Source organism: Gigantopelta aegis, chromosome 8 (genome assembly GCF_016097555.1).
Source record: "Gigantopelta aegis isolate Gae_Host chromosome 8, Gae_host_genome, whole genome shotgun sequence".
NCBI lineage: Eukaryota > Metazoa > Mollusca > Gastropoda > Neomphalida > Peltospiridae > Gigantopelta > Gigantopelta aegis.
The window spans coordinates 2,997,169-3,020,798 of record NC_054706.1 but is presented as its reverse complement, the minus strand read 5'-3'; the positions used below and the strand labels follow the sequence as shown (position 1 = coordinate 3,020,798).

Genomic DNA, 23,630 nt, shown 5'->3' with positions numbered 1-23,630 from the left:
AATCATTCTAAATACAAAAAGATGTCTAAAGATGTACTGATAAAATGCGAGAGCATCAAGTGAATAAGGTTACATAAGTATTATTAAACATTATAAATATTTAGTATCCATACGCTTGTACACTGGTTATCTACTATAATATACTGGTTCCCTTTGATAATTATTTGTGGCGTAACAATAAGGGAGATAATAATGTTTGTTAGGCGGGCACCGGTATTTTTGAACGGTAATTGAACATTTTCAGAGAAGTGTGATAAGGAATGGATTCGCAGTCTATGAGAAGTGTTCATTATGACACGTCAATGGTGTCGAATCCATGGGCAAAAGACAGTGATACCGTAATAGCATGGAAGAATTGTTTAGTTTTAGCGGAGAAGACTGGGTTTAGACCTTCCTCAAGTTCCTGTCCCAACACGTCCACGGTAATCAAATCGGTGTACAAATGAGATCGTCAAATCCACTGTGTTTACATTAAGAATAAGAATAATTTATTTCCATAACACCTGTATATGGGCAGAGCAAAAACAACAATATGATATCATACATTTATCTGCAGTAACAATAATATAAACCATCAACGTCCTAAATAGCCCGAGTACTCTGACTGTAAGAGAGCTAGACGGACATTTGGACATAAACACGCTCTCATTACAGTCAGAGACCAACCTATGTCTTTTTTTGGCAATTCCTGACTACCAAACGGTAGGCAACGAGTCCCGCTCTAATACCACAACAACCCTATGTTTGACGTCAAATACCTTTACATCAATCATTTTCGAGTTAAGTGATACAAAAAAATCCACATATTAATCACTAATGCACATACTACAGAAAGAAACCCGACAGCACCCACATTCAGCTACGCTTCGTGACACTCCGTCGCAACAATTGCAAAGCTCGGCGATCTATTTCGAGACGTAGACCACGTGATCGCGCACTGGGCGATTCCGCCTTGTGCAGCAGTTACAGGGGCCGTCTCATATCAAGCGAAGTTACAACATGGAAGAGTTGGCTAATGCCGTTTTGGATGAATTTGGATTTCATTACGTCATTAAACCAAAACAATTACACATTATTGATTCCATTTTGAATTTGAAGGATACATTTGGGGTGTTATCGACAGGATACGGCAAAAGTATGTGCTACGTACTGCCTCCTCTTATGAGATGACCCCTGTAACTGCTGCACAAGGCGGAATCGCCCAGTCTCGAAATAGATCGCCGAGCTTTGCAATTGTTGCGACGGAGTGTCACGAAGCGTAGCTGAATGTGGGTGCTGTCGGGTTTCTTTCTGTAGTATGTGCATTAGTGATTAATATGTGGATTTTTTTGTATCACTTAACTCGAAAATGATTGATGTAAAGGTATTTGACGTCAAACATAGGATTGTTGTGGTATTAGAGCGGGACTCGTTGCCTACCGTTTGGTAGTCAGGAATTGCCAAAAAAAGACATAGGTTGGTCTCTGACTGTAATGAGAGCGTGTTTATGTCCAAATGTCCGTCTAGCTCTCTTACAGTCAGAGTACTCGGGCTACGTCCTAAACTGCATTCACTTAACGACAAAAACACAAATACCATATATTTAATATTTATGGAAATATTATTGTACATTTTTCAGCAACGATACGTGAAACAAAATAGATTGCAATCAATTAACGTAAAAAATCAACAATGTGGATGTAAACAAAAGTGAAATACCCTCCGATAAACAGGAAAGAGTGCGACGTTTCTAACTGCATTCAGGTGCATGCGTTTGCAAAAAGTATTGTAACGCGCACGTGCAGTTCGTCATTTTCCATTTTTAAGGCCGGTCTGACTATTTACCCCAAGACACCCTAAGATACCCCAAAACACCACCAAGATACCCCAAGACTCCATAAATATATTTTTTAATGAATTAAAATGTACTATTTTATAAAATATTTAGTGGAAAATTAAGTAAAATAATTAATTTTAAGCCTTAATGATGAAGTTAATGACGGCTGATTGCTAAGGGAGATAATCAACTATTTACCCCAAGACACCGCAAGATACCCCCCCAAGACACCGCCTATTTACCCCCAAGACACACACGATACCCCAAAAACATACACGATACCACATATATACTCCCAGGCATTAAAATGTATATAATGTTTTATTTTTAAGAGGTACACTTTTCTTGCTGTTGTTGGTTTATATACATGTATACACACACACACACACACAGATTGTGGTGTCTTAGGGTAAATAGTCGATTATCTCCCTTAGCAATCGGCTGTCATTAAGGCTTAAAAGTAATTCTTTTATGTCATTTTCCACTAAATATTTTATAAAATAGTACATTTTAATTCATTAAAAAAAATATTTATGGAGTCTTGGGGTATCTTGGTCGTGTCTTGGTGGTGTTTTTGAATATCTTGGGGTAAATAGTCGGACCCTTTTCCATTTTTAAGGCCACTACATGAACAAATATATGTTTCTTAACTATGCACAGTTGACGGACACTTAGTTTAATATTTTTTTTTAAGGAAAAATTCAATTTGTCAAGCATTCTGGTCCGGTCCGCGTTTTATCAACACACATCGCTAACATTTGATGTCAATACTGATAGGCATTACGTTTATACCACTGAATAGTTTGTAAAATATAATTTTGTTAAATTAATTGATTCATAATTAACACAATTTATGCACTCAAAATTAATTACAATTGTTATAAATGGATTACGAATACTATTCACTACAGTCAGAGTTCGACAAATCCGCTAGTCCGACGCCAGTGGCTAGTGGTTTTTAAGTTCAGGCTAGTGAGAAACGCAGGGCTAGTGGTTTCCCACCCCCTCTCCTTATCGCTCGATCTTGTTTTTTTCTTTTTCTCTCGGCTGAAATTTCGTTTAATAAATTTGATTGTGACATTTGTCATCGAATAATATCAACAACGCCATCAGTATATAATAATAATCCACTTGAACTAGGTCTGCAAACTGCAGTAACATGATATCTCTACATCGTCACAGTTAGAGCATGCATTGTTTACTTTTCCCTTTCAAGTTTCTGGCACAGGAAATAAGTCTAATGACGTGCGTGTTTTGATTGGTTGGACACGTCACGTGGTAGTTAATCTCGCACATATGTTTTAGGCTAAGAACTTGGAAATCACCAATCGCGACGACAGGTTAATTTCAATCAAGTAAACCCAATCATGCTTTGAATTTCAGTGTTTGTTTTATTTACCTATTGTTTTCTAATTTAACACTTCGCTTACATACCATATCGGCAACCAGAAAAACAATTTACTTTAATGGTAACCGCACATGCAACAACTCGGCTTGGCCTATTACGTGTAACGGTTTGGATAATGTGTCGCAGCTGCCGATAGGCTACAAGATAATACCTTTTTTTGTTCATCAATTAACAATGGATTAGATGTCGCCATTATATTCTTTTGATACTGATCTGACACGGGATGATGCCCAGTATTTGAGCAATTGGCATCAGCGTTCCTGGCTGAGAAAAGTGAAAACGGGACAATGACGATGGCTCACACTTGACAAAAGACCAAACGTACAACACGATAAAACTGAAAGTTACAACATAATTTAAGTGTTTGTTTTATTTTACTGTTATAGTCGTAAATGTATAATCTTACAAAAATTAGATAAAAATCCAGTTATAATTGATCAAGAATTTGGGCTAATGCTTTATCTTGGTGGGCTAGTGGTTTTCACAAACCCACTAGCCCTGTGGCTAGTGACTTTTCAAAATATTTGTCATACTCTGTACAGTAGAGGCACAAAAATGTAGCATACCTTTTGCAAATTGAATATAAAAATCGTAAAAATTAAATGCTTTGGCCTTGTTAATCTGGCATGTGTGAGGTCATGTGACACGCACCAAATGTCAATTCATCTTTCTCAATTTTAAGTCAATTTCTACAAGTCAAGTGGACCCGATATCGGTAATTTTAAGGAATGAACAAAAACGACTTAGTAAAATTAATGGTTATTAGGGGTTTGTAAAGTTTTGTATTTAGATACTCACTTTTCTGAACTTTATTGTTTATGAAAATGTTCCTAACTGTGAAGAAAAACCTTATAAATGAACGACATGCCGATGACAACAAATCGAATGTTGATTGCGCGAACCGTACACAAGAAAACAAAGTGAACGGAGTTGGAAGCATAACGCAGTTAGGGACGTTGACGAAATATATCCTAAACTATCAAATTCCATCCCCCATCGAATTCCATCCCATTTCACTTCCGCATTGTTTCTAATCACACTGCGCAAGCACAAACTTTAATTCTACGGCATATGTAGCAACTAACCAAGCCTTGATCGATCAAAATAGAAAATGAGGGTGGGAAAAGTTTTTAAAGTTTATTTGTCCCATGTATAGTAGCGGTAATTCTATTATTGCATACAGAAACCATAGATTAAAACCTGTATAAACGAAGGGACTAGACTTGACAGATCAGTAATGACTGTCGTCTACATTAGTTTTGCCTATATATTTAGTCACCTGACTGACACTTTCACGGGGGGGGGGGTGATGTATGGAAGGCTGTTTGTGTCAGATTCACAACTGTTATTAAAAAACAACATTAGTCGATTTTTCTTCTTTCTTCAGCCACCTACATGTATATATAAAAGTTGTTAGCACAACAAACAAACAAAATTCATGTATTCATGAAAATTGTTTGATTACTTGAAAAGCCGTTAAGAATGGTATGACTGTTTACAAAGCCTCTAAAAAAAATCAAATCTAAAACAAACTCTAAAGAACCAAAAAAGCAAGGGGATTTTTCTAATCTCAAACACAGTGGTGCTGGTCGACAACCAATGTTCATCAAAAACGTGTAGATATATTCATAATTCATTTACGTTTGCTTCGTTGACAATCTGTTGTGTTCTTGTTGCCTCAATTTTATGACGAATGTGGTCTTTCATATATTTCGCATTTGTGACGTTCACATGTGACGTATTTCGATAGTGTTAAAAAAGTTACAAATATTCGCTTCCTGGTAGGAATTTTACTTTCGTTTACAACAAAGGTAAGTAATTACAATTTTTTTATTATTATTTGACTTTGTATTGGACACAGTAAACAACATTGTCGTTAAATGTATCTGGTTGTTGGATTGAACATGCGCAGTAGCAATTTCCTGTTAATAGGGCAGAATTCGATAGGTCCAGGATACATTAATTACATAACAAACATCTGCATCAACAACTACGTAGGTAATTTATGATTTAATAAAAGCCAGTGACATCTCGCAACCCAATGATCTTTCATTAGGCCAATCAACACACGGTTGATAAATATTATTTTCCAGATGGCCTACTCAGCTACTGTCCATTTGTAAGTTACAATGTAAGGTGAATTTTTAGGCACAAGTTGCGGCAGACATCAAATTTTTCAGGCCAAATTAGGTATCATTGTCGGGTTTATTTGTATAGCAATTACAAAGATCACCAACATGTTTATGTTAACAAAACAAAAAACTTGCCATTAGCTCTAGTACATACCACGGCCAGTTGTGGTGCACTGGCTGGAATGAGAAATGGGCCCACCGACAAGTGATCAAACCCAAACAGACTGCACATCAAGCGAGTGCTTTACCACAGGGCTACCTCCGCCACTCGAAATTGGCAGGGAGCCAGCAGCAAATGCTGATCACAATGCACAATAATTAATTTCACAAACCAGTTCTGCATTATATCCTATTTTTGATAATATTTCAGATATTTACAGAATTCCTAATTTTCAGGAATGAGATGATTCATGGATCAAATGGTTCCATATGCATTGTCTCCTGTCTTCCACATTTCTCTTGTAATACCTTACACTATAAGTCTGTTGAAACACCTTACACTATAAGTCTGTTGAAATACCTTACACTATAAGTCTGTTGAAATACCTTACACTATAAGTCTGTTGAAATACCTTACACTATAAGTCTGTTGAAACACCTTACACTATAAGTCTCTTGTAACACCTTACACTATAAGTCTGTTGAAACACCTTACACTATAAGTCTCTTGTAATACCTTACACTATAAGTCTCTTGTAATACCTTACACTATAAGTCTGTTGAAACACCTTACACTATAAGTCTCTTGTAATACCTTACACTATAAGTCTCTTGTAATACCTTACACTATAAGTCTGTTGAAATACCTTACACTATAAGTCTGTTGAAATACCTTACACTATAAGTCTGTTGTAATACCTTACACTATAAGTCTGTTGAAACACCTTACACTATAAGTCTCTTGTAATACCTTACACTATAAGTCTCTTGTAATACCTTACACTATAAGTCTGTTGAAATACCTTACACTATAAGTCTGTTGAAACACCTTACACTATAAGTCTCTTGTAATACCTTACACTATAAGTCTGTTGAAACACCTTACACTATAAGTCTCTTGTAATACCTTACACTATAAGTCTCTTGTAATACCTTACACTATAAGTCTGTTGAAACACCTTACACTATAAGTCTCTTGTAATACCTTACACTATAAGTCTGTTGAAATACCTTACACTATAAGTCTGTTGAAATACCTTACACTATAAGTCTCTTGTAATACCTTACACTATAAGTCTGTTGAAATACCTTACACTATAAGTCTGTTGAAATACCTTACACTATAAGTCTCTTGTAATACCTTACACTATAAGTCTCTTGTAATACCTTACACTATAAGTCTGTTGAAATACCTTACACTATAAGTCTGTTGAAATACCTTACACTATAAGTCTGTTGTAATACCTTACACTATAAGTCTGTTGAAATACCTTACACTATAAGTCTGTTGAAATACCTTACACTATAAGTGTTGAAATACACTATAAGTCTGTTGAAACACCTTACACTATAAGTCTGATGAAATACCTTACACTATAAGTCTGTTGAAATACCTTACACTATAAGTCTGTTGAAATACCTTACACTATAAGTGTTGAAATACCTTACACTATAAGTCTGATAAAATACCTTACACTATAAGTCTGTTGAAATACCTTACACTACAAGTCTGTTGAAATATCTTACACTACAAGTCTGTTGAAATACCTTACACTACAAGTCTGTTGAAATACCTTACACTACAAGTCTGTTGAAATACCTTACACTATAAGTCTGTTGAAATACCTTACACTACAAGTCTGTTGAAATACCTTACACTATAAGTCTGATTAGTAGTCTAAATCTGAAACTGGTTCCAGAACTGCTTCTTACTTTATGAAAATTTGAGGTGCTGATTACACAAAATACATGTCACATTGATGTATTATTGACATTTGAACACCGACATTTTATTTGTTTATTTTATGTTCTGAACAACATTACAGAACCATGAAGATTTGTTTACACCAGTTTCGGACTGGGAGAATCAAGATTTGCCATCACTGCGACTTATTGCCCTGCAGCGGAAAATCACTGATCTTAGAAAGGAGAACCACAGAGTTAGTATTAGTTTCTTTGTTTAGTTTTGTTTTTTAGTTTCGCAGTAAGTTACATGTAATTGATATTAATTATTTTGCCTTGGGGATGCACCTCAACACTTGATAAAGCATTCACCATTATGTTATGGGCTGTATGATATATCTCCCTTGGTGGAAGCATGGCATCAGTTTTAGTAAGGGAATGCTTAAATATTTACTAACATTCTGTGCTTCTTTAGTTAAATTATAATAAAAAACATCAATCATTTAAACTTATGGTCATATTTTGCATAAGAGTCAAACAGTGTACCGATAGTATAGATAGATAGATATAGATGCACATATATATAGATGTATTTTTAAAAGTTTTTGATTACATGTGATTATTTCTTGTAGATACAACTTGAGATACAGAGGAGAATGCAGGACAGGGAGATAAGAGACATCACACATCTCGATGTGTTAGGTATGCACGGCTTGGGTTTTGTATTCCTGTGACAGGGAGATAAGAGACATCACACATCTCGATGTGTTAGGTATGCACGGCTTGGGTTTTGTATTCCTGTGAAAGGGAGATAACAGACATCAAACATCTCGATGTGTTAGGTATGCATGGCTTAGGTTTTGTATTCCTGTGACAGGGAGATAACAGACATCACACATCTCGATGTGTTAGGTATGCACAGCTTGGGTTTTGTATTCCTTTGACAGGGAGATGAGAGACATCACACATCTCGATGTGTTAGGTATGCACGGCTTGGGTTTTTTATTCCTGTGACAAACAATTGTAGGAATCCATATATGCATTCTGGTAGAATTTAGTGAAAAATGGTGTGTCATATTAGTTGTATAGATCTGACAAAGTTACCTACTTCTCTAAGTACTGCAGCTTACCAATAGATAAAACAAAAACAGTGAACTGGATTCAAGGGCAACTGAAGAAATGTGTTGATATACACAGAGCGCTCATTTTATAGACAAAATTTCTCCCAAACTGTTCAATATCATATAACGTCATATAACCATAAATAAAATGTGTTGAGTGCGTTAGTAAATAAAAACATTTCCTTCCTTTCTTGAGCAGAGGTGGTGATGGTTGACTCCCAAAATTCCTCTTGGCTTACGAATCTCTGATTATCAAGAATGGAGTTTGATTGAATGAAAGATTTCCCATTACACTTTGTGGGAGGTAACTGGATGGTGATATTGATGAATTGTGCAAAGGATTTAATTTGTCAAAAGATTTGTTTAAAACATTCTAGTTTTAAAATACTAACTTTATATTAATTGTTTAAATCGTTATTTTCAGAAAACAAAATCCAAATGATCAACACTTTGAGTGTCCACATTGAATTGATTATTCAGAACAAAGACCGACTGATTCGCAGACTTCAGGAGCCGTTTGTAGGCGAGTTCATCAAACTTGACGCAGAATATCACAAGTAAAGCTTATGCAATTTATTGAATATTATAAATAAAGCTTATATAAGTTACTCCATAGCTTTTGTGTATTCCACGAAATACATGTAAGTTGGTCTCATCACAATTTTAGACTTCTGGGAATTATTTAGATGATGGTGGCAGCCATGTGCTGTGAAGTTCATGTTGGGTCTTGTTTTTATCAGGGTACCTTTATGCATCCGTTACTATCCCAGGTGTAGCAAACACTACTTTGAAAACAAGGCTGGAAATGGACAGAGAGCAAGAGACCATTGTCGCTCAAAATACATAGTATGTTTTGTAATAATGAGGTATTACTTTGCATCATAAAGTATTGTACAACTATTGACATCAAGAAATATTAAATTAGTTAAAGAATTAAGAACACTAATCCAGGGCTCACTCTGTCCATTGCCAAATTGGTCAATTGCTCATTTTTATATCAAGTAGTAGCTACATTTTGTCTTTGGCCAATAAAATAGTCCTTAAATCTAGTCCTATATACAGTGAAACCTCTCAAGACAGGACCCTCTGTAAACCGGAACTCTCTCAAACCGGACGCTTTACAGATTTCCTTTTTAAAAACCAGGACAGAACTTAACCTCTTAAAACTGGACATTTTTCTTGGTCCCAGTGGTGTTCAGTTTAGATTGGTTCCAGTGTGTGCCCTGCTGATGATGTACTCTATATTTCCAGGTACGCCAGTATGTTGTTCTCCCAGATCACACCAGTGTTGTCCGACCTCAATCAGCATCTCGATAATATCCGCTGGGCCAGCACCATCAAGCTGGATGATGGGAAACTGGTATACCTATATTTATTTATTAGTCATTATTGTCTTGGCCGCAGGAGTCCTCAACTGGGCATTGGTATAGGTCGTTCACTTACTAATTAAGCAACAATTAAATTTTAAAATTATGAAATATCAGATTTAAATGGCATGTTGCTCAAGAACAGGTTTAACTAAGCTACATTGATTTGGTGTAGAGATTACGATTTAAATATTTTCTGGATTTCACAAAAACATTTATATATTTTTGAGAAGATGAATGAATATGAACTAACATCCGATTATTTCCACACTTGTCCTAGAGTAACCCGAGGAAAGCCACTGCTGACACATACTCTGTAGGCTTTTCATACCTAATAGCAACAAGGGATCTCTGTAGGCTTTTCATACCTAATAGCAACAAGGGATCTCTGAAGGCTTTTCATACCTAACAGCAACAAGGGATCTCTGTTGGCTTTTCATACCTAATAGCAACAAGGGATCTCTGTAGGCTTTTCATACCTAACAGCAACAAGGGATCTCTGAAGGCTTTTCATACCTAACAGCAACAAGGGATCTCTGTAGGCTTTTCATACCTAATAGCAACAAGGGATCTCTGTAGGCTTTTCATACCTAATAGCAACAAGGGATCTCTGTAGGCTTTTCATACCTAACAGCAACAAGGGATCTCTGTAGGCTTTTCATACCTAATAGCAACAAGGGATCTTCTAAATGTACATTTCTTTATCATGGTTTTTTTAAATGCCAGTCGTTTGGTACTGGGCAATATGTTAGAAAAAAGACATTTGAGTCCAATGATGGAGACCAGTATTGATCCCAGTACCCATTGCATCTGAGGCAAACATGAGGTACAACTGACAGCATGGTTTAACATTTAACAATATATACCGTGTAATGTTTTTTTCTTCTTCTCTCGTCTACAGGACAACACTCTGTCACAGATTTCCAGCCTGTTCGCCATGTTACAAACACACTGTCACTCTCTGTTGGAGATGAGAGACAGAATTGGTCAGATCAAAATTTCACATTGATCTAGGAGGATAAAAACAACAACAGAATAATGCTAGGTGTGAATAACTTGAAGAGATTTCAGTTCTTGTGATGCAGACTGTCACTGACAACATCAACCTGACTGCAGCCTGGATGTGGTTACCTAGATGAAGATGAGAATAAACAGCGAAATCTCTACAACACAAACCCAACTGAAAACTGGACGTAGAGCCACAATTAAGATGAGAATAAACAGCGAAATCTCTACCCGACAAACCTAACTAAAATGTGGACGTAGAGCCACAATTAAGATGAGAATAAACAATAAAAAATCTACAACACAAACGTGACTGAAACCTGGGCATAGTTTCAAGATGAAGATGAGCAGAACCAGTGACATCGCCTCTGGGTTAATCTGTTCAAATATGACATCCAGTGTTGGAGAGTCTCTAGTAGGTTCAAATGACAATCTTCCTACCAGAAAAATGGCCTTATTTTTGTAAATAACGACACAAATACATTTATTTAATACACAAGCCTTTTGATTATTTGTTGAACATATTGGTGTTCATCAGCCATTGTTGTGCAATTGTCTCAAGTACATCCATGGGTGTGGTTTCTTCATTTCTTTTCAGCATTACCTGTCCTGACAAGTGCACCTCTCTCTCTCTCTCTCTCTCTCTCTGTTTCCTCCATTGTCTTATTATGCTTGTCGCTATATTCTTTTGGCATATTATGCTTGTTTTAAGTGTTATTTATTCCAAATTTCTTGTGTTCTGCTGGGCCTTTTGCAAAATGGCGTCCTTTGTTTACCGGCGTTTTGCAGTTCATGGGGTTTTTTTTTTTTTTTTTTCACAGATTGAAAAATATTTCTAATGTTAGCTTGACACGTGCTGTGCGTTCCTGTACCCAATGTCGGAAGTTTCTGTCTGGCGACAACCCACACGACTTCTGTCCTGGATGTCGTGTTCCGTGTCAGGATGAGATTCGATGTGACCGGTGTGCTGCGCTGCCAGCAGAGGAGTTGTGGCCTACTCGAAGGTTTTGCTACCAGAGCTAAGAAGACCGAGTTGGTTTCCAGCGCTCCATCGATTACTGAATCGGTTGCTGATGTAGTAAAGACCTTGTTTCAAGGCGGGTCCAGTGACGGTCCCAGCGACACCTGTTTCCCACCCTATCCAGACTTCGCCTGTCTTGATGTTTCCAGATGCGATTCATCCTGCGGCTTTGCTTTTGCCATTTACGTCGCCTGCTGCTACTGTGGAAGGGACTTCAGCGGTTTCACCGGGTTAGCATTCTTCATACTCTTCTCGTGACCAGTCTGAGTCATCGTCCTTTCATCGGAGCCGTGCACGCAGTCGGTCTCAGCAGCCTATCGCGGGTCCCACGGACCATCGTCACTGATCTTCAGCTGATGTTAGCTTCCAGGCTTCTGATGGATCCCGACGGGACTTTTCATGGTCTCAGTCTCCAATGACTGCCAGGACGGGACTTAGCCCAGTGGTAAAGCATTCGCTTGATTCACGGTCAGTCTGGGATCGATCCCCGTCGGTGGGCATTAGGCTATTTCTCGCTCCAGCCAGTGCTCCACGACTGGTATATCAAATGCTGTGGTATGTGTTATCCTGTCTGTGGGATGGTGCATATAAAAGATCCCTTGCTGCTAATCAAAAAAAGGAGTAGCCCATGAAGTGGCGACAGCGGGTTTCCTCTCTCACTATCTGTGTGGTCCTTAACCATATGTCCGACGCCAATATAACCGTAAATGAAATGTGTTGAGTGTGTCATTAAATAAAACATTTCCTTCCTTCCGATGACTGCCATTCCTTCCGATGGTCTTGCTTGTGCTCGCATTATGAAGAATTTCCACATGATTGTCCAGCGCCATCTGTGGTTGAAGATAAGGTGTTCGCAGTTCATATGACGATGCGTGCTTGCCATGCTGCTGTTACGAGATGTTACCGTCGCATTCTATGGAACCTTCGACGAAATGTCCCGCTCCGATATTTGCTGCGGACATTCCACCTGATGACAAACTGTTTTTCCAGTTACCTGTCAATTGTCAGTTTGCCACTGTTGCTGTTGGGCCACACAGCAAGTTGTGCTACATCATCGATTCAAAGTTACATGCGTTCCGGGTTGGTGCTGACGACAGAATGTGTCGGTCCGTTTGTTGCTCGATGACATTACCAAGATATTCAGCAGATCAATCACTACATCCGGTGGTGTTGCCAGTCAGTCGCTACTTCCGCTGGCTCCAGAAGTTATCCAGTCACCATCACGCAGTTTGGATTTTTTTTATTGCGACTGTTTTACTATGGTCCATTGCGGTTTATTCCCCCACTGCTGTTTGTCTGATGCTGAGAAGTTTGTCTTTGCTGCTGCATCACATCGGGTGGTGTGCCAGTCATGGATACTAGCTGTTTGATGTTTGCGTTGCTTCACATCCATGTATATCGGGAATATAGCGTCTTCAGAAGGTTGTGGAGCTCATCTCAGCGACCAGACGCTGTCCGGGCTGTGGTCTCCAGAAGAAGCCAATTTACACATCAATCTTCTGGAGATGTTAGCCGTTTACAATGCAGTCTTCCACTGGCGTCCAAGGTTGATTGGAGCGTCTCTGATGGTGGCCACCAACAGTGTTACCATGGTGGCTTACATCAATTACCAGGGCGGTACTCATTCCAGCAGTCTTCTACAGATGACGTTTCGCCTGTATGACCTGGTGGACAGCATTCCACTGCAGATCCGTGCTCGACACATTCCGGGGCTGTCTAATGTCCTGGCAGACAGTCTCTCCTGTCCATCATCTCCGCAGTCAACTAAATGGATGTTGCATCCAGAGGCCTTTCAATTTGTTTGCAATTGTCTTTGGAAGCCAAACATTGATTTGTTTGCCACACAGTTCAACCATTAGCTTCGAGTATACGTGTCGCCAGTCCCAGATCCAGACGCCATAGATCTAGATGCCTTGGCCATCAGCTGCAAAATAGGTGGACGCTTACGCATTTCTGCCTCCAAGGTGATTTCAGCAATTCCATTGTAGTCTTCTCTTGATCGCTTCAATGTGGCCAACGAGAATGTGGTTTCCTGACCTCATCAGGCTCGCCGACCCACATCCTCTGCTTCTACCAGATTGGGTTCATCTGCTGTGGCATCCCACATCAACGTTACACCATCTGCAGTGTCGCTTGTTCCGGCTACACGCGTGGATATTATCACCAAAGGCTTGACGAAGAAGGGGTTTCTTCCAAGACTTCTGTGGTTATATTGAAGGCTCATCAATTGTCCACTACTGCTGCATATAATGTTTGATGGCTGTGTTTCCACCGATTGGTGTATCCGGCAGAAACTTCAACCTCCGACTATTCCGGTGTCTCGTCTTGCAGACTTCCTGCTGTATCTTCGTACATCTCTGAAGTTAAAAGGGTTGACCATTGCAGGGTATGTGTCTGTGATTGCTACGGTTCGTGATCCAGCCACTACTACGAAGCTGTCTACCATCCCCGAGATACACAAGATGATCAAGGGGTTTAAGCTGGAAGATCAAGTCCATTGCTTTCATCTACCGAAGTGGGATTTGAATCTGGTCTTGCGATCCTTGACGTCGGCACCATATGAGCCTCTAGAAGAGTCATCCTTGGTAGGGTTAACATGGAAGACTGTCTTCTTGCTGGGTTTCGCTACAGCTGCACGGGTTTCTGAGATTCATGCCTTAGATGTGGACTTGGTCCGGTTTTACCGTGAGTGCAGTTCTGTTACCCTGGGGCTCCTTATGAACTTCATAGCCAAGAATCAACTACCTGATCAAGCGCCTCGATCATGCATGGTTCAAGCTTTATCATCCATTGTGGGTCGGGACATTATACAAGACTTATCCTTCTGTCCGATGAGAGCTTGCATCACTACATAGAGAGGACTCGCTCATTCCATCAACGCCGTTCGAGATTGTTCCTTTCCTGTCACCTGAAAGACATTACCAAGAATACTGTCTCCACTTGGATCCGGTCTACAATCCTGTCTGCGTACCAGAAGGAAGGTTTGCCTGCACCTTCAGCTTCCAATCCGCTAACTACTACTTGCAAGATGTTTCTACAGAAGATGTTGAGGACTTTCATCATCTGGGACCAGTGGTAGCTGCGCAGACTTTGGTGAATACTAGCCGTCCTCGTCGTCGTTGAGCTCCTTTTGAATTCTAGACTACACACCGAGATGTCTATCGAATCAACAGGTGAGGACTTGCTAAGACTTCTGTTCTTTGCACTTTTAACATGCACTGGTGCTGGAACTTTTGTTTGGATAACATTTGCCTTGCACTGCACTCAGCCATATGTTTCCTAATTGGACTAACATTTCTTTGGTGTACTGGACAGAAAACACTCAGGGGATTGTTCAGTTGAGTGTTCTGATGGATGCACCCATACTGTGTTGTTGCTTGTTTTTACTAACACTCCAGTACTTTGGGAGGTTACCTAATACCTGCATCCCTAGTAGTTCCACTTGTCAGAACTAGCGTGATGTGGCTTATCGACTCCTGTTCCATGTGTTTCTAGGAGCCGTCCTTGCCACTACTGATGGATGTCATCTTTTCTGGTTGTTGTTGCTAACATCACCTGCATTGGTTTGTGACGGTCATCCCTAGGAGGAGTGCTTACCATGGTTGGCCTAATTCTTCCACTTGTCAGACTCTATCCGGTCTTGGGGAGATAACAGGTGCATCTGCTGATTTCATTACCCACCGCCATCTGTTGAATTCTGCACTTGTAAGGACAGGTAATGTTGAAAAGAAAGTGCACCTTTCCCCCCCCCCTACGCAAGTGGTCTGGTCCGAACATCCAATGGGATGACCTAAAATTCTTTACTGTATGCTTCCTCTAGTTCCGGTCATGTGACTTCAACTTCCTTCTTTTTCCATGAGCGCATCAACGGAGAACAGGAAGTGGGGAGGCTCAGGTGGGAATAAATCCTTGAGGACAGGTAATGTATCTATAAAAGAGAAAACACTCAAAGTTTTCTCCATTCTTCTTCTGTTGGTATTTATTTACCAGCAGCAAGCTATATTTTATGAGCTCTCTCGGACACAGATGCACAAAACAAATAATTAATGACTGGTACATCCTTTGATGTAACACTTGTTAATTAGTGATAAAGAATATAACCCATGGTTCCATCAAGGAACTGGTTTCAATGTTTTGGTTTGTTACAGCAGGAACTTTGTTTTCATTCATTAAATATTTCTGTTCTTCTGTCGGTTAATATTTAACAATAAACTTTTAGCACCCATAAGAAACTTTTAACATGCCTATTCAGTCTTACTATAGTGATAAAGATGTTTTCAAACCATGTGATAAATTTATCTTTTATCGCACATGTGTGTAATCTGGATCAGAACTTTTTTTATGGACAATTCCCTTTTTAATTTTACTGGAGTTCATGCCTTTTTGTTAGATCATGAATGTTTGACAAATATTTACTTACATCATATATGATTTACAAATTACTTCACGTTATTTGAAACTTACAGATTGCTGCAGAGTATGATTCTTATAACTTATGTAAATCTAGATTTATGAAAGTGTAGTTATGTCATATCCTTTGACAAATAAATTAAAAACAGTTTTTGGGAGTGTTTTTGTAAAAATAAATATACAGGACTTCAAATACGTTGTTTTTGCTTCCTATTTATTGCATGAGTTTATTTTGTGCAAGAATATATACCACAAGACCGCATAGTGGTCGAATGGTATGTTCTTTCGCAAAATAAACAAGTGCAATAAATAGGAAGCGAAAACAACATATGTGAAGTTCTGTATTTATTACATAGGCCCTACCTTCTTTTATGTTTTACAAAAACGGTTTTTAATTTAACGTCATGACAACACTTTGTTAAATCTATGATCAAAACTCCTTTCATGGATCGATTTAAACGTTAAGAATTATACTCTGCGGCAGCCTTGTGTAATGTTTCAAATACAACGTGACATCATTTGTAAATCATATATGATGTAAGTAAATAAAAGGCACTAACTGCAGTAAAACAAAAAAAGGAATTCCCCATTTAAAAGTTCCGGTCCAGATTGCACATATACTCTGTCAAAAAAGAAATGCATAGGCGAAATATTAATGGAATTATCTCTTTAATACAAAGTGACATAATTTCGTTATAGTCTTATTCAACTTACCGTACTAGCACAACAACAATGCCACACGACCCTGAGTTATAACCTCCACTGCAGAATTATCTCCCCTTGCCGGATGTATAACCTACACCCGCGCATGGGTAGACAGTATATCCTCGTTTTTTGATTCTGCAGTCCTCCATTGCAGTTGTGTTCGAGTTCTGTAGTAAAAATTTTGTCAAATTATTCATTTTTAATTTTGTTTTACTCTGTCGTATGAGGTCTTTTGGGTGATTTACACGGGGGGTTAATGTCTGACACAGCTTCCTCGGCCTCCAACCGGTTGGTTGTGTGTGCCGAGGGGTTTGTCTTAAACGACTGCTCAGTTTGATCAGCATTTGTTATGTCGTTCTTCTTGTTTTGAACGCCAGTGTCATATCTGTGTAAATGTGGGGGAAGGCTAAGAAGCTGTCAAAAGACGCCGAGCGTAAGAGGATGATTAGACGTGAACGGGACGGGTGGAGCACAGTGGCAACCTCCGGGGTCGTGCTCCATACCGATTTGCCGGCGGTCGGCAAGTCTGTGCCCGAGTTCCAGAACTCGCGGACAAGTGGTAGGCGCAAGGGCGCCTCCTCGTTTGTTCGCCAGCTTCGTGGTCATACCAGTAAACCCGAAGCGCCACTTGGCGCGGAGGGGGCGCCGTTGCTCCCTGCTTTGGCTGAAGCAGGGAAGGTTTCTTCCAGGTCGGGCTCCATTCCACCTGGGGATTTGCTTTTGCCTCTGTCGTTGGAGGCAGCGCCTGTAACGGGGACGTCAGTCGGAGGGAGTGCAGTCGTGGCAGGAACGACTGTGTCTCTCAGTTCTGACTCCCATCTTGCTGATGGGGGCAGGGTTATCGGTCCTGTGGAGGGGTCGATTAGCTCTAGAATGAAGTCCGCTTCGCAGCGCCGTTTGTCTCACCAGATTTCTGGTGCAGGGTTGGTGATCGACATGATTCTCCGATTGGGGTTTATTCCCAATTGGTTCAAGTCGGAATTAGTGCCAACGCAGGTTTTCACTTATCTCGGGATGGTTTTGAACCTTGTGGAGGCGTCCGTTCTTCCAATGGATTCGTGACTTCACAATTTCACGACATTGGCGCAGCGTCTTCTGGTGGAGCAAAGTGCGTAGGTGCGCATGCTCCATATGTTGATAGGCCATCTCGAATCACTGGCGGCACTGAATGTGCGGTTCAGACGGTTCAAGAGACCGCGTCAATGGCATTTGACCCGAGTGTGGGATGGTCTCAGCTGGGATTTGGTGATACCATTGGGGCCTTCGTTCATTCTTCCGATCCAAGAGTGTCTAGTGGACAAGTGTATGTCCCAGGCCATTCCTTTACACCCACTTTCTCCAGAGTTGGTCCTGTTTACCGATGCTTCCCTTGAGGGGTTTGGTGCACACCTTTTGGATCAACATCTGTCAGGGGTGTGGACTCCTTCAGAGAGGAGTCATCACATCAACCTGTTGGAGATGGAAACAGTGCGTCGCGCTTGTCTCCATTTCAGGACTGTTATTCGACATCGTAAAATTTTGTTGAGGTCGGACAACACGTCGGTTGTTGCGTACCTCAATCGGTGGGGAGGCACCAAATCCCTGTCATTGAGTCTTGCGGCTTTGGAGATTCTGGAATGGTGCGACAATTGGGGTGTGGTGTTATCGGCCAAACACATTCCTTCGTCCGTGAACGTCTTGGCGGACGCTTTGAGTTGTCGTTCCCCGGTTCAGACGGAGTGGATGTTGAGGTCGGACGGTGGCTTATCGAGTTCTTCAGTTGTGGGGGAGTCCGCCACTTGCCTGAACAGTCAGTTGCCAGTGTTTGTATCGCCGGTACCAGACCCACTGGCACTGGAGTACGATGCGTTGAGCATGGACTGGGCGGGACTGGATTTTTACGCCTTTCCCCCTCCAGTTCTGCTTGGCACGGTTCTGGCAAAGATCAGACAGCAACCTTGTCGTGTCACGCTCGTAGTCCCGAGTTGGGCAGCTCAAGCCTGGTTTCCTCCGCTCCTGTCACTTTTAGTGCAGGAGCCGGTGCGGTTGCCATTAATACCCGATCTGCTCAGTCAGAGACTGCATCGGACAGAGTGGCATCCGAAGCCAGAGGTTTTCCGACTTCACGCATGGCGGTTGTCGGGGTTTCCCTCCGAAACCGAGGCTTTTCTAAACAGGTTGCTGAGCTAGTCTCCTCTTCGAAGCGCCAGTCTACGGAGAGGGTCTACCAGTGTCACTGGCATGCTTGGGTTCGTTGGGAGACTGAGAGGGACGTGGATCCCTTGTCGCCTACTGTTAATGACTTATCTGAGTACTTTCTGGCTCTTGTCCAAGAAAGACAGCTGAAGGTTCATTCAGTGAGAAGTCACCGGTCGTCCATTTTCACTACTCTGAGGCAGTGTGGACGTCAAGATTTCTCAACGAATCTTGTGTTGCATGACTTGCTTAAGTCGTTGCAACATACGGTTGAGAAGCCTTCCATTTTGCCTAAATGGAATGTTTTTCTGGTTCTGCATGCACTCAAAGGCAAGCCCTACGAGCCTTTGAAATTCGCCAGTCTTCGTCATTTGATGTGGAAAACTTTGTTTCTGGTCTCACTATCGGCTTGCCGTCGTATTAGTGAGATTCATGCTTTTTTGCATGATTTGGTGGATTACAATACAGACGGGTCAGTTATGTTACGTACTGATCCTGTTTCCGTGGCTAAGAACCAGGTGCCAGGGGAAGAGTTTCCTCCGGCCATCATTCAGTGTTTATCTCGTACACTTTCTGCCGATAATTCTGATAGACTTCTTTGTCCGGTGCGGGCTTTGAAATTCTATTTGGAGCATACTAGAAATCTCCAGCAAAACACTAAGAGACTGTTTATCTCTTTCACACGCCAACTAGGAGACATTACGAAGAATGCTTTGTCGAGATGGATTGCTGCAACCATCAAACTGGCATGAGATTCGGGCGATTTCTACTTCCCTTAAAATCCATGATTCTTTGGACGTTTTCAAGGTCATAAGTGCAGGGTTTTGGAAAGGTTGACACACGTTTGACCGGTTTTATTTCCGTAATATGGCTGTTGGTCCGGACAGAACTCGGCGGATTCAATCAGTCATTGCAGTGCAGCAAGTCATTTCAGTGTGCAGGGCCACGTGTAGGGGTCGACCCTTATTTCGTCCGGTCGCTAGCGGCAGTCTTTCTGGGAGATAGTTCTCCACGTCCTGTTTGGAGAGTGGGGGGGGTGGATGGTTGACCATCTGAGGCAGTCGAGTGTCTTTTACCATTACTTGGTGTGCGGGTTTCATCACCTTGTTAACTTGGTTTACTTTTAATTGGGGTTGTAGTTCTTCAATTTAAAAGTCACTGACATTTTATACCTCGTATGATGTGGGTTGCTTTTTCACTGTATCATTACTTGAGACGAACACTACTGGTTGAATGGGTAAGTCTTCCTTGTTTTCTTACCTCCTCCCTTTAATGTTAAATTCTTGTGCTTTAACGGTGTTATATCACGTCTGTTATAGCATTGTTGTGCTAGTACGGTAAGTTGAATAAGACTATTAGAAAATTTGTTTCTGATTTTCATTATTATTCATACTTACCTAGTACTAGCACAACAACCGAGGGAGGTCTTTTTTGATTCAGTCATTCCGGACTGAATCGATAACGAGGATATACGGTCTACCCATGCGCGGGTGTAGGTTATACATCCGGCAAGGGGAGATAATTCTGCAGTGGAGGTTATAACTCAGGGTCGTATAGCATTGATGTTGTGCTAGTACTAGGTAAGTATGAATAATAATGAAAATTAGAAACAAATTTTCTAATTTATGATCGTATCACAGTCAAATTTGACATGAGTATGTGACAGTGTTCTTGCTACGGACTGACGGCAGTGGAGGCGTTTTCATCATCAAACAGTGTCGCACGAGGGCGCTGAAATCAGTACCTTGTGTGGCCACAAGCAGCAGCAGCAATCACTGCACGACATCTCCTTGGCATAGTCTGAATGAAGTCTCGGAATCCTAGCCCATTCAGTGCATGTGACAGTTGCGGAAGCGTCCGAGGCTCCGGGTCACACTGACATACACGTCTGTCTAGTTCATCCCATAGATATTCAATGGGGTTGAGATCTGACAATCTTGATGGCCATGGCAGCACATTAATGTTCTCATTCTGTAGGAAATCCATTGTTACACGTGCCGTACGCGGCCTGGCATTGTCCTGCTCCAAGAATTCTCTCTGTTGATCCAAAATGGGAAGCATGTGACGGCGAAGAATTTCATCCCGGTAGCGTACAGCTGTCACGTTGCCATGTACGAACACAAGTTCACTTCTGCTGGTATATGAGATGGCTCCCCACATCATGACACTCCCTCCACCGAATCTGTCAACTTGGACGTTGTGGTTGTTGGCAAAACGTTCATTGCTGCATCTGTAAACATGTCGTCCATCATGTTGCTGTAGAAGGAAACGTGACTTGTTGCTGAACCATACTCGCCGCCAGTTTCCACCCCTGTACATTCACGAACCAGTGAACACGTAAATGTTGACGTCACAGGACGGGGCCAGCATACGGTCTCCTATCCCATAAACCAGCTTCTTGAAGTCGGTTCCGAATGGTTTGTGCAGACATCCTTCTCAAACCAGGTATGCGTCCAGCAGTGTTCATTGCTGTGGCAGTTCGTTGATGCAAGTGCAGAACCTGGATGTAGCGATCTTGTGCTGCAGTTGTCATGCGAGGTCTTCCACTTCTGGGCCGATCTTCAGCTGACTGAAACTGCTGGTACGTGTCCCAGAGACGTGAAATGGTGCTCTGATGGACGTTCATGTGGCGTGCGACTGCTGACTGCAATTCACCTAACTGGAGGCGGCCGATTGCAATGTTTCGATTCAGCAGGCTTAGTCTTAGCATTTTGTTCTTGGCATTTTGTAACTTGTCTATGTTGAAATGGAAATGAGGCATCATTGCGAGCATTGCATCTTTAAATACCCATCACTACCCCAATCTCCCCCCCCCCCCCCCCCCAAACAAATGATCATAAATAAAACCCACATCAGCTTATGAACTATGTGACCATTAAAAATATGTGATATTAACACCACTTTTATAAATCAAAGATTTTGGTATGTGCATTTGTCTCTATTGAAAAGTTTACGTTTGTTTAAAGACACCACTAGAGCACATTGATTAATTAATAATCAGCTGTTTGATGTCAAACATTTGCTCATTGTAACACGGTAGAAAGTTTGTTTTGTTTAATAAAACCACTAGAGCACACTGATTTATTTATTTTCAGCTATTGGATGTCAGACAGTTGGTAATTCTGACGGTTATAGTCTTCGAGAGGAAACCCACTACATTTTCCCCTAGATTTTTAATGACCAATTACATATTAACTAAATTTTTCTAAATAAAATACCAGTGGCTGTACATTAAACAGGTTTCTGACAATCCTAGTGTTTGCATTAGGTCAAACTTCATTTTATTTCCTAATACACTGTATATTTTGTGGTACTGATGAAATTATTGGGATACCAAATCCAGTTTGGGCTTCTTACAAACAGGATGATCAGAAACATTGAATATATACAAAGTGTTTTCCCTAGAAATGTGGCAAGGCATGGTAGACAAAACACTTTGGGGGCAATTTTGACCATTTTCAGGGCACTTTTTTTGCATTAAAGACAAAAACAATAATTGAAATAAACAAAAATGTAATTAATGTTCTTGCTTTAATAAATGAATGGCAAAATATATAAAAGAGATCTTTTTATTGTTTTATCAAGGCAATTTTAGAATTAATGAAAAAGGTTTTTTTAATCTCAGTGCAGCATGGCACTGATTAAGGCAAGATGGTGCTAGACTAGTGAGGCATGGTGCTGCGCCATGCTAAAACAAGCTAGGGAAAACACTAACAAACATTAACATTCTAAACAAAAAATATATTTAATAGGTAATAGTAACCGTTATAAAATTTTATTAGTAAAAAACATCTTAGAATGCAGCAAACTCATCTTTTTATTGTTAGATAATTTGGGCATGTACACCCAATGACTGGTATACATAAAATAAATAGTCTCTCCTACATGTAATAATAGTTTATTTACTGAATGGTGGTTATGTGAGATCGAAAAAACATCATCCCAAAACGTATATTCGGTCTAATAGTTGATATTAACATCAATATTTCAGGTTCCCTTACTTTTTTTGACGAGTATATAATAGAGCAAAATATAATATGATGTAGTAGCTAACGGCTTCTGACAGTCGAGCTATTTCTTTTGTCTGACAACAGTTCAGTCATAATGGGTAATAAAAATAACGAGTACAAATTATCTGCTGCTTATGTATACCATCCCCAGAGGTTCGAATTTACATTAATTTGTAACAAATACATGTACACACTGAGATCAAAGTAATTATTACAGATATTGGAGAACATATTTAAAAACAAAAATCAACAACCAAACTCGCTGCATTTTTAATTTTACTTCATTATGCATAAATGAAACAATTCTGCACCAATGTGGTTTATTTTTTTCTTAACAAAATCATGATTTTTCTTTCATGAATTGGAGACAAAAAATAAATAAATTAATATGCAGTTAGCTCAGTCTTTATATGCATTTTGCATATTTCATTCTGTATTAATCACTGTGGAATCCATCTTGAACTTTTATTTAATTTTATCATGTTTATATCCACTGAACCATTCCAGCAGCCTGTGGACAATACACGCACACGTCAGCTATGCAGGCTGTCCAGTCAGAACGGGGGTTCTTGTTGAGAGGTCACGTCAGGGTATGCAGGCTGTCCAGTCAGAACGGGG

The 23,630-nt window shown here is 40.3% G+C and overlaps 1 protein-coding gene across 1 annotated transcript; it reads left to right on the top strand.

Annotated features, from left to right (window-relative positions):
- The first annotated feature begins 187 nt into the window (after nt 1–187).
- On the top strand, nt 188–10,909 carry LOC121379037 (AUGMIN subunit 2-like). Its single transcript, XM_041507480.1, has 6 exons — nt 188–422; nt 7,342–7,455; nt 7,831–7,900; nt 8,744–8,876; nt 9,571–9,679; nt 10,588–10,909. The coding sequence occupies exons 1-6, from the start codon at nt 261–263 to the stop codon at nt 10,693–10,695; spliced, it is 696 nt and encodes a 231-aa protein (XP_041363414.1). The 5' UTR covers nt 188–260; the 3' UTR covers nt 10,696–10,909.
- Nucleotides 10,910–23,630: the final 12,721 nt, after the last annotated feature.

Bases quoted from the DNA above. Each gene is read 5' to 3' on its own strand.
- LOC121379037 (XM_041507480.1), top strand. From the start codon at position 261: ATGGATTCGCAGTCTATGAGAAGTGTTCATTATGACACGTCAATGGTG. The intron at 8,877-9,570 runs GTAAAGCTTATG...CTATATTTCCAG, and splicing joins CTTGACGCAGAATATCACAA to GTACGCCAGTATGTTGTTCT. The intron at 9,680-10,587 runs GTATACCTATAT...TCTCGTCTACAG, and splicing joins AGCTGGATGATGGGAAACTG to GACAACACTCTGTCACAGAT.